Source organism: Artemia sp. Qi Xiang Cuo, chromosome 19 (genome assembly GCF_049724085.1).
Source record: "Artemia sp. Qi Xiang Cuo chromosome 19, ASM4972408v1, whole genome shotgun sequence".
NCBI classification, from domain to species: domain Eukaryota; kingdom Metazoa; phylum Arthropoda; class Branchiopoda; order Anostraca; family Artemiidae; genus Artemia; species Artemia sp. Qi Xiang Cuo.
Window position 1 is genome coordinate 21,390,183 of NC_142812.1, and position 12,395 is coordinate 21,402,577.

General features: G+C 36.9%; 1 protein-coding gene across 1 annotated transcript in view; it reads right to left on the reverse strand.

Annotated features, from left to right (window-relative positions):
- The window catches only part of LRP1 (LDL receptor protein 1), a 654,607-nt gene that overhangs the window by 22,137 nt on the left and 620,075 nt on the right, over positions 1 to 12,395 (reverse strand). Inside the window, 1 exon segment of the mRNA XM_089105022.1 lies at positions 9,902 to 10,096. Coding sequence (XP_088961148.1) covers positions 9,902 to 10,096 — 195 coding nt within the window.

Below are 12,395 nucleotides of genomic sequence, written 5' to 3' on the forward strand. Positions count from 1 at the left end.
GCTGTGGTACACTTCCTCCAAGTGGGAAACACACCTCCTAATGTGCAAGATGAAAGTGGAAAACCTTCATTTCAAACAACAATAATCAATCCCTTTTTTGCTTTAGCATTGGATGTGCTTTGATTCTGGATAGACGAATGGCCTAAACTTTAAGACTTGGATTTTTGGATTTTCCGCATCACCGGCGCAGAGGGAACCACACCTCAGAGCCGTCCTACGTCAGGTCTTCTCCAGAATGACCTGTTGCGGACAAGGGTCGAACCCCCATTAGCAAACTTAATGATAAGAAAACTTAAGGAAAATAAACTTTGAAAGAAAAAACTTAAAGTTGGTGAATTTGCTGAAAACTAAAAAATTACAAGAAAAATCGTAAAAATGTACTTGTAGTGTCAGTTTGTGGGATTAGCATAAATCAATATTAAGTAGTGTTATCCTGCAAAACAAGCTCGCATGATTTAACTAAGCTAACTATTGAACAGCTAATTGACAGTGAATCTTCAGCATTAGAAGACAAATTATTTTAACCTAAAAACACAAAGAAATAAAACATGGCAACACTGAAACAGACAAGCGTAGAAAGATACGGTGACAAACCTCCCCTCCCCTGCGTAGCTCCAGACTTAATTGGTATATTACTCTGCATGACTGCCTGCCACTATGGCCACCCCGAAAAAAGTATCTCCGGGCCATATTCAAAAATTAGACATTACAGTGTTATAAATTATCATTGGAGGAGGTTGACTCTCCCCAAATGTCCCCGAAGACTGCACTACCAGGCCAAATTTCATTCCTTATGATTAGTTTTTTTTTCGAATTTTGTAGTCAGAAAGTAAAATAGTGAGCCTTAAGAAAGAAGGTAAATAGATATAAAGTAGAATTAAAAAGGAACAATGTGTCTGTGCTCCACTTCCAAAATTTAAGGCAACAGCGATAATTATAAATAGGGATCACGGCCATGGGCTCTGAAAAATGTGAAATCTGTGAAGAAATCTGTGACGAAAAGAATTTATAATTTATTCGAAACCACTTATATGATTTGGAGTGTGAAGCCCATAATTTAAGGTTACAGGAGCGGCGACTACTTTAAAGGATAATAAAAAGAAAACAATGTCTCAGCGTCTTGAAGTTTTACGACTTGAAAAATGCCTGACCATTTCCAGCCGAATCATGTTTCAAACTATATGCTATAGCTAATTTATTTATCCACGAAATTTTATAGACATGCAATAGGACACGCTTCTTAATATTCAAATTTTATTGCCAAAAGAGTGGGAGAAATATGTATTCTTTGTTAACATAAAACTTAGCAAAAGTATTCAAATATAAAGCCAACTTGACCTTATTTGATAATATCTTCTACCCCAAAAAAATTCTTTACTACCTTCCATTCTTGAAAGCCAAAATCCATAAAAATGCAGAATCTGTTAATTATTTTATAAAAATTGGGGAGAGACATTTTCTCTCCCCCTCCAAAAAAATTCTGTGGACACCCTTGATTCAAATTTAGCCTTATTCGTGACAGAATAAGACCTGGGTGGTAAACTGGACTTAACAAATTGTCTCCGGTAAAAATGTAAAAACTTCCGAAAGAGGTGCCAAGTGGATACTAATGTCTTCATAGCACATCTTATAAAGACTTTAACTATGATTTTAGACATTTTAAGAATGATAGTTTAAAAGTTTTAAGGGAAGTTTGAGTATCGATTAAATGAACAAATGTACGTAAAGGCAGGCTAAAAAAATATAGCTATACTCCTGTAAGAATTTGCCAGAATGAGATAAGCCCACCTTTTGCAATTTTTCAGGAGTTTAGGGCTAAGCTATTCCCATCAGATAAAAATCGCAAGATGAAGAGTATAATATTGCTACTTGAACTGGTCTCTCTAGATAAATGGAGTGAATTTACTCGAATCGGCCTGTGTGGAAACAGTCAGAAGATAAAGAACTAATCCTACTTCTGCATGTTGCTTTTGCTCCCCCCTCCCTGATTTTTGACACAAATTCCATTATCAACTGACCTTATAATTATAATATCAATCCGCAAAACTGTATTGTAAATTTTGTATTGTAAATTTACAGAGAGCAATCAATTCGTGTATCTAATACATTTTTTCCGAAGGTAAAGTCAATTAGTTAAAGGCAGAATATATTAACAAGAAAACCAGATTTTTCAGATTCGACTTAGGGACATTTTTTGAGAAGTTGAGAGGCACCACAGTTCCCGGATGATATTTTTAAAATTGTCTGCTAACAGTCTCTAGCGCAAATTTGTGGCGCAGCCCATAACGTATGAATATCTAGATATAGCCCTGTTAATATATCTTATTCTCCGAAAATAGAAAGAATAAAGCATATACAGCCTATATGGATTTCCATAATTTTAGAGTTGGTCAAACTAGTACGTGGAATCAGGGGCGTTCTGAGGCTCATTTTATGGGGGGGGGATTTTTGTAAATTTTACCGAATTGCTACCTGATTTATGCCAAATTTTCTACAGAAATCAAGAATTTTGCTAAATTTTCGCCTTGGGCGAAAATTTTACCGAATACCAAAAATTTGGGGGGAGGGGCGCACCCCTCCCCCCTCTTGGGACACCCTTGCGTGGAATATCTGGTTTAGATCCACTACTTTTTGCTTCCCCTTTATCATTACATTTTCAAGGGCAATCACTTACTAATTGAAATCATAGAGGAATTTATTGGGAGGGGGGGGGGTTATTAAAAGAGATATGAAGAAAACATTCAAAGCCTAATTGGCAGTTATAGCAAGGATAATTCATCGAATAATTTATTTATAAATGCTTCACCATATCCAAAAAAGGCAGCTATTCTATAAAAGCCTTAGAACAAAGTTTTTACATATGTTCATGTTGTTTTTTTTTTACATATGTATATGAAAGTATGTGCAAAGTGGAAGAACTAAACTTATATGAAAAAATTCTTTGTCTTCCTAACAGCCTTATCGAAAAAATTCAAATTTAGAATAAAAATGAATTCCTTACAATTTACAAATTTGCCCACAAGATGGAATGCAACATATAATATAATGCAAAGTATTATCAAACAGTTCGTGGTAACGAACTGTAAGTAAGGAGCGACCCGGCTCAATGGTAACCGAAACTCTAAAAAACGGAATTTTGATATCAATAGAAAAGAATCAAGTTTTAATGCTGATTTCAAATATATAAGTTTCATCAAGTTTAGTCTTAAAAAACAAAAGTTACGCGCCTGAGAAAATTTGGCTGATTTAAAAAAAGGGGGAAAGACCCCCTAAAAGTTATAGAACCTTAATGAAAATCACACCATCATATTCAGCGTATCAGAGAAACCCTACTGTAGAGGTTTCAAGCACCTATCTACAAAAATGTGCAATTTTGCATTTTTTGCCAGAACAAAGATCACGGATGCGTGTTTTTTTGTTTTTTTTTCCAGGGGTGATCGTATCGACTCAGTGGTCCTAGAATATCGTGGAAGGGCTCATTGGAACTGAAATTAAAAGTTCTAGTGCCCTTTTTAAGTGAAAAAAAATGGAGGGCAACTAAGCCCCCTCCCACGCTCATTTTTTCCAAAAGTCACCCGATCAAAATTTGAGATAGCCATATTGTTCAGCATGGTCGAAAATATGATAACTATGTCTTTTAGGATGACTTATTCCCCCGAAGTCCCCGGGGGGATGGCTGAAAGTTATGAGCTTTGCCCAATGTTAACATATAGTGTTGGTTATTGGGAAGGATACAGCCGTTTCCAGGGGGGATTTTTTCTGGTAGGTGGAGGGGGGGTCGGGGTTATGTGGGAGGATCTGTCCATGAAGGAAGTTTTCATGGGGGAAGGGACATTGCTATGAAGGGGGCGCCGGGATTTCCCAGCATTATTAAAGAAAAACATCAGAAATTAAATAAAAAAAAGTCTTTCAACTGAAAGTAAGGAGCAACATCAAAACTTAAAACGATGCTTTTGGACTTCGAAACATTCAAGATAAATGAAACTGATGACCATCTGAACATTTTGATGGTTCACTGACAAGAAGGAAATTCTTGTTCAAAATGGTTAAGACCCTAGTGCTAGAGACTGACATAAGATACTTTATCCCATCTATTGTGAACGGAATTTGTCCAATCAACACTCCAGGCTCCTCCATTTCAAATTGTGGTGAGCATTCTAGTGCAGTAGAAATTCTTTTGTACAAAGAGGACATGGCCCTCGAAAAGATTGAAGAGGGTGCTGTAACCTCTGGTGCTTTCAGTGGATCAACTACCCCAATCAATTGTGTGAATATAGAACTCTAAATCTCCTCATGATCATACATAAAAATAGGAGGCTGCTTGATCAGATAAATGTGTGAGAGCGATGATGCAGAACAGGATAGAAATAATGATGTGATCTGGCGTCAAGTCGATTTGTATCTAGCCTTGGCAGCTCATGCCAGGAGATGATCCTGTCCTAGTTGATGCAATCAATGAAGCCATTTCCTTCTGAGAAATATATTATGTTCAATTGTCATGGATTGCAGGTTTGGTAAGAAAAGTTATATCGTTGCCGGTAACAAGTGCTGGAGCAGAAAGGGTTTTCAGTGGTACAGGACTAATTGTCACTGCTATGCGTTCTGTGTTGGCTTCACACCGTGCAAACAAACTTATTTTTATACATGATAACTGCAAGCTCGTCAAAGCTTTAAAGGAAAATGCTAGAGTTTATTTCTAGCTAAGTGTTTTGAATTGTTTATTCTGGCTCCTTAAACTGCCTGAGAATTGACAAAATAGGGAAATAAAAACTTAATTCAAATTAAATTCTGAAATTTAAAGCCAGAATTAAAAAACTAATAATATATTTGTAATATATTCAATAATATAATTATAAAGAATGCTTTTCTTTATAAGATGATGCCTCTTTTTATATAAAAGCTTCCCTGTTACAAAACGTTACTTCTTTTTCTTCTTACACCTGGGAACGAACTGTTCTTAAAAAACGGCATGCTAACTTCTGAAAACTGGCTATGTAAAAAAAAAAAAAAAAAAAAAAAAAAAAAAAAAAAAAAATCGTTTGACATGCTTACCCGCCACGTTCAAGTATGTCCACGACCACAGTACCTTAATTGCTGAGATGGGAAGCTCTTTCATTCTCAAAGGAGTTGGTTAAAATATTTAATTTTAAAACTTTTATTTTATCACTCTTAAGTGAGAGAATTCCATATTGAGACACTGAGAAATAATAGTGTCAGTAGCATAGAGAGTGAAGGGTTGAGGGGTAGGGTAGTCAAAGAAGTGAAATACAGTTTGCAAGACCAGGAAATTCGAACATAAAGTAAGATGTACAAATCAGATTCCATTGATGTTTCATAAATTAGCCATGGATTTATGGTACATTTGTTTAATTCAAGTTTTAGAGCTTAATTTGAACCGAATTTCGATAAAAACTGATACCGATTAAGTTTCCAAAAATTTTTAAAAGTAGCCAAAAAAAACCTCTAAAAATAGATTAAACGGCGATCAGTTGACGGCGCACCACCGATAATTTTTCGGCGGCGCGCCACCGCCGGCGTAACTGTATCCGCCGCCACCAATTTTTATTTCGGCGCGGCTTCGAGGTCTAATTTTCAGAGGATCACCAGACATGGCCGCCCACACAAGTTTTTCTACGTAACACAAGGCAATTATAATCCTATCTTACTTAAATAATCCTGTAAAATCACTCTTCATACACCAGTTGCGCAGGTGGTTAAGGCCATAAAATAAGAGGTAAATTCTCCAAAGCCAACGCAGATTCTAAGCAACGTTGAGTGTCAAAAACGATAAACTTTCTCTTAAATACCTCGAAATAGAATCCACACTTCGAGCAGCCAACCAAAATATCACAGACCGCACCTCCAAAGACAACAGCAAATAATTTGAACGAGTTCCTTGCCTCAATTGTCCAAAGCCTCCCTCCCCTATCCTTTGTGACTCCTAGTGTTGCAACCCCCTTTAATTTCCCTAACATTTCCCCATTTGACATGGTAAAAAAAATTGAAAAATTAAAAAATTAAGCACTTGCCCACTGGATATTCCTGTCCTGCTTACTAAAGCCTTTAGTGATTACCTCTCAAAGCCCCTTTCTATTCTTTTCAATCAATGCCCTCAATCTGGACTGTTCCCTTTCCTTTGGAAACAAGGTTTCATAACTCCAATAAAAAAAAAAACGGTAAGCCTGGCTTTGATGGCATTCGTACTATTTCTCTGACTTCTATTTTTTCAAAATTATATGAAAGCTTTCTTACTGACTGGCTTAGGGACTAAGTCCAACCCCTTGTTGATCCTAGGCAGTTCGGAAATCTTAAATATACATCAACCTCACGTTACCTTATCCACCTCGTTGACTCTATGGGTAAACTACTTGAGAGACCAAACAACTGGCTGAGCCTAATTTCTGTTGACCTAAAAAGGACTTTTGACCTGGTTAACCATGATATCTTGGAAGAAAAACTTATTGAAAAATTGCAGGTGGAGATAATTTTAGCAAAGTTCGTTGCATCATTTCTTTCTAACAGATCACAGGTAGCCAAATATCAAGATTGCTATTCCAGCCACCTTTGTATTCGCAGTGGTATTCCCAAAGGTACTATTAACAGCCTTTCAATGGGTTGCCCTGACAGGTGGAAATTTGTCGACGACTTAATAGTTATAGAGACGTGTTATTAAAATATTTATAGCAATCCAATGGGCATCCTCTATGACATTGCAGGCGAGGCTTCTTCTCTTGATTTGACGGTTAATCCTTGTAAATCCACCATATTATCTGTCAGTTTCCTAAAGTCCCCTCCTCTTTTCCTTCATCCTATTCCTCCTGATATTTCAGCTTCTTCCTTAAAACTCCTAGGTGTTACCATATCTTCTGATTTGAAGTGAGACACCCATGTAAATAACATCCTCCGTCAAGCAAACTTGTCACTTTTTCTTCTGAAACTTCTGAATAAATTTAGTTGCTCCCCATCTCAGTTAATAAATGTATATATTTCTTTTATACTTCCTATGGTCGAGTACGCTTGTCCTGTCTGGCATCCGGGCCTCTCAATTGAAGCAACCAAAAAATTGAAAATATTCAAAAAAGCGCCCTGAGGATTATTTATAAAGAAGGTAAGGTTCCATATTCCTACCTCCTTGAAACTTCAAAACTTGATACCCTTGAGTCCAGAAGAAAAAATTATGCCTCCGTTTTTGGAAGTCAGCTCAAATAAACCCTCTTTCTGAAAACCTCTTTCCTAGCCACCACTCACTCATAAAAAATCGCCACCCCCGTATAGTACCCTAACCAATCTCTGTCCTTTCTCCCATACCCTTTTCTACCTTACATTATAAAAAAACCTTTTATTCCCTCTTTTACAAATAAAATCAACCAAAATCACAACCCGTAAGTTGGCCAAAATTTGAACTGTTTTGTATATATTATTTTTTCATTTTTGAATATTTGGTCATTTTATTTGTTACCTTTTATCTTTTTATATTATGACCTTTAAAATATTTTATAGTTATGACCTATATTTATGACTATTGTATTTTGTATTTTCTGACTATTACCTGTTGTATTTTCGTTACAGTGGTAACTATGTGTTGTTATTGTATTATTTTGTTATTGTATTTTTTTTACTAAGAAATGCGAATTCGGCCCACTAGGGTTTGTGATAGTTCTTTTGCCAATAAATATCTATCTATGTATCTATCTATCTCGTCATAGTGTCCACACTTCGAAAATCCTACTGTGATTTCTCAGGATCGCCACACATGGCCACCCCCACTTTCTCTTAAATACCTCGACATCGAGTCCATACTTCAAGCATCCAACCGCAAATTCACAGAATCTCCAAACATAGCCACCCCCACTTTCTCTTCAATACCTCAACATGGAGTCCAGACTTCAAACATCCAATTGCGATGTCACAGGATCACCAAACATGGCCACCCCCAATTTTTTTTAATTACCTCAACATGGAATCCACAGTTCGAACATTCAAACGCAATTTCACAGGATCACCAAACATGGTCACCCAAACTTGCTCTTAAAAACCTCGACATCGAGTCCACACTTCAAACAACCAACCGAAAATTCACAGAATCTCCAAACATGGCGACCCCCACTTTCTCTTCAATACCTCGACATGGAGTCAACACTTCGAGCATCGAACTGTGATTTCACAGGATATCCAAATATGGCCACCCTCCCCTGTCTCTTAAGTGCCTCGACGTCGAGTCCATACTTCAAGTACCCAACCGCAAATTTACAGGATCTCCAAAAAGGGCCAACTCAACTTTTTCTTCAATACCTCGATATCGAGTTCGCACTTCAAGCACCCAACTGCAAATTCAAAGGATCGCCAAACATGGTCATCCCCCCTTTCTCTTCATTACCTCGACATGGAGTCCACACTTCGAACATCCAACTGCGATTTCACAGGATCACCAAACATGGCCACCCACACAATTTTTCCAGGAGAGGACTTATGAATAATGTATTGAAAAAAGTACACCTCTGTTTCAAATATCTTCAAAATATTAGGCTTCTTATACATTTTAGTTTTTCTTTTATAGAGATTGGTGTGCGCTTTGTCTCTACCAAGCGGGAATCCTTATTTAAAGACCATATAAACTGAAAAATAAATGGCATTTTATTGTAATATTATTCAAAGCCAAACAAGAAAGACCCTTTTTTTTATTTCGGGTTATCTTGATAGGAGAGGGTTGTGTCTAAGGTGAGTCTGTGAAGCAAAGCCAGAAGCATCTCCTAGGGTCAAATTGAGCATTGTCAATGATGGTGGTGCTAGATATAAAATCAGAGTTCTTTAATTTCTTTTTTTAAGTACATTTATGTCAGAAATAATCAAAATAATGAGTAACTACCAGACTTGTAAAACTGCCTAATTTATATAGTCCCTGTAGAACTCCTGATGGTATCATTTGGAGGGAAAAGGCAGGAGCTATTTCCCTCATAGAGTTTTCACCCCCCCCCTAGATTTTGAAGAATACCTTTTGTCGGGGGAGGGGGGTCATTAAAATGTTGTTTTTTTTAAATTAAAAGTTAGAAAAAAAAATTAAAATTTGACCATCCCTGAAATTTTCGTGAATTGAAGTCTTCAAATGTTCCCCGAAGAAAAATTGGTCCGTCTAATTTGCCACCCATATCTCATTTCTTTAAGAAAAAGGCTAAAATAGAAGTAAAAGTGTCCACACAAATTCAAAACTTATAAAAGTGGAACTGATTTCAAACAGCTTCAGATTTATTCTTGACAGCTTCGTCGACAAACACTCAACGATGCATTTAAATCAAACCCAAATATAAAAACTTTCAAACTGCCTTCAGACTGCAATAAAAGGTTATTGCCAAGCTCACGAAAGTGAGGCCTGATTTTAGGCAGCTACATAATTGTGCTTTCGGCAACATTCTTACGTATGTCTTCAAATCAAGCTCACATACACAAAAGCTTAAACTGAAATTTCAAAATAGGAGAAATGGCGCGTAGTTGTCACACCCATAAAAGTAGGTTCTGATGTCAAGCAGCTACGGAATTACGCTTTAAAGTTTTGGCAATATGCCAAATTAAGCTGTAATACCCAAAGGTTTAAAATAAAACTTCAATATTCATGAAATGATAGGGAATTGTCAAACTCATAAAAGTGGGGTCTGATTTCAAAGAGCTACCAAGTTGTCCTTTGAAGTTTTGGCTGCATACCAAATTATACAAAAATACAAAAATGATTAAAGTGGAAATTTAATATAGAAGCCAATATAGGTATTCGTCAAACTTATAATAGTGACGTTTGATTTCAAGCACCTCCAGAATTATGCTTTAAAGTTTTGGCTACTTTCCCAAAACTAAAACATTTAAATTAAGCTCAAATAGCTTGAAATGAAAGTTTCAAATTGAAAAAAATTACCTTCGTCTTCTTTTCATCACAGCAACTGTAGCACCACCCGCAGCAAGTAAAATAATTAACCCCAATACTGCCACAATAATGGCCGTAATAACTTGGCGCGACAACCTCTGACTTTCTTCCTTTTCTTCTATAAGGAACTCATCAGCTCCTTGCGTTCGAAACTCGCAATGTTGACCATAATAGCCATCTGGGCACCTAAAGAAATATGTACACATATAAAACACATCTACATATATTTAGTCAGAGGCAACGCTATAGCGTTAGCTATAGTAAAGGCCATACGGTTCCAATGTTTTATTATTATTTTTTTTTTCCCAGAGATACTTCATATGGAAGAGTTTGTCGGACAAACTTCAAAGACGACTCATTCAATTGAAAATCGAGAGTTCTAGTGTCCTTTTTGAGGGTCAAAAGTGATTGGAAGGCAACTAACGCCCCTTCCACGCCCACCAGTTCCCCAAATACATCCAATCAAAATTTTGAGATAGCCATTTTGTTCAGCGTAGTTGATTTCCAGATAGAAATTATGTTTTTGAGGACGACACTCCCCCACAGCCCTCAGGGAGAGGGTTGTAAGATATGCCCTGGGGACATGTAAGGTTTTTGTAAAAAGCTTTGTCGTAGAAACTTCAAAAAGGACTCATTCGATCATTCGATGCCCTTTTTAATAGTCGAAAGTGATTGGAGGGCAACTAACCCCCCTCTCACGCCCACTTTTTCCCCAAACACATCCAATCAAAATTTTGAGATAGCCATTTTGTTCAACGTAGTTGAAAAATCAGGAAAGCAACCCCCCCCCCCCCCAGCCCGCAGGGTAAGAGTTGGACGATATGCCTTAGGGGCACATAAGGTTTTTATAGGGAGCGTTGTCGTGGAAACTTCAAAAAGGGCTCATTCAATTGGAAATTTAAATGGCTAATTCTCTTTTTAATAGTCGAAAGTGATTAGAACGCAGCTAAAACCCCTTCCACGCCCACCATTTCCCCAAATACGTCCAATCAAAATTTTAGTTCACTTTTCAAGCGTCAAAAGATATCGGAGGGTAACCAGCTCCCGCCCCCCCCCCCCCCCAAACCCTTTTTTCCCAAATGTATCCGATTAAAATTTTGAGATAGCTATTTTGTTAAAAATAGTTCAAAGATCATAGAACAAAAATTCCGGTGTCGACAAAACCCCCCTGGCCCGGGGGCAGGCGTTGTAACTTATGCCCTTTCTTCACCCTCTATGTAAGAAAGGTGGCGGAATTCTGTTCTTTGTCCGTAATGACTTGTATCCAAGTGAAATCTCAATTCCGTGTCTTGCTCCCTTTGATGAGATTATGGGAGTGTGCGCTCAACCTTAAGTCTTGCCACGTCCTTTCAGTTTAATTTCCCTGCATTCTATTCATCACACTTTTAAACCGAGTTCCGGTGAAAAAATAAATTTTCTTGAAAAATTAAATGCAAGTGATGAGTTTATGCTATCAAAATACCCAAATGCAGGAATTTTCCTGATTTGTGATGGAAACGATATAAGACTTGATTCTACATGTAATGTTTTTAATTTAAAACAGATCGTTAATGTCCCTACTACAAAAGGCAATACTACTCTTGATTTAATTTGCACTAATCTTTCTAAGTTTTACAAACCCGTCTCCACTCTGCCCCCTCTAGGGGGTAATTACCAATTTAGCCTTTTCCTATTTCCGCTGGCTAAAGTTAAACAGTCGTTTTATATAACTGAAGACGCGTATAGACCTCTCACTGACTCAGGACTTTTCAATTTTTGCTCCTGGATTACTACTGAAAATTGGTCCACTGTGTATCAAACAAATGACGTTGACTACATGGCTTTCTCCCTCCAAAATTTATTGAGGAGTAATTATGAATTCCACTTCCCTGAGCAAAAATTTAAAACGTGTTCTACAGATAAGCCTTATGTTACTGAATGTTTTAAAAAACTTATAAAGAAAAAAATCATTTTTTTTTCAAAACAGGTCGTATTACTGAGGCTAATAGTCTAAGGAAGTTCCTAAGAAAAAAATTAAGAAAAGCAGCTTTTAATTATTATAATAATGAATTCAAAGATACTTGTTCTTGCAATCCCAAGTAATGGTGCAGCAAAATTGATCAGGCTTTCAGAAAAAGTCCTTCTGAGGTTAATTTTTATCTCGCTAAAATCTCTAATAAGACGGCCAATAATTTGAACTTATATCGTACTTCCATAGTTCAATGTCTCCCCCCTTCCACTGGCTCAGGTATGAATATTTCCCCCAATATTTGCTTCCACTTTATTTCTCCCTCTGATGTTATAAATAAAATTCTAAAGCTTAGAAAATCAAGTGTTTGTCCCCTGGACATCCCAGTTGACTTAATTAAAACCTTTTCGGACAAAATTACTGACCCTTTATCAAATATTTTCAACCACATCACAAAATTTGGTAAATTCCCAAGTTGCTGGAAACAAGGTTTTATAACACCTGTCCCAAAAAAATGCACAAGTCTGACTTTCGCCA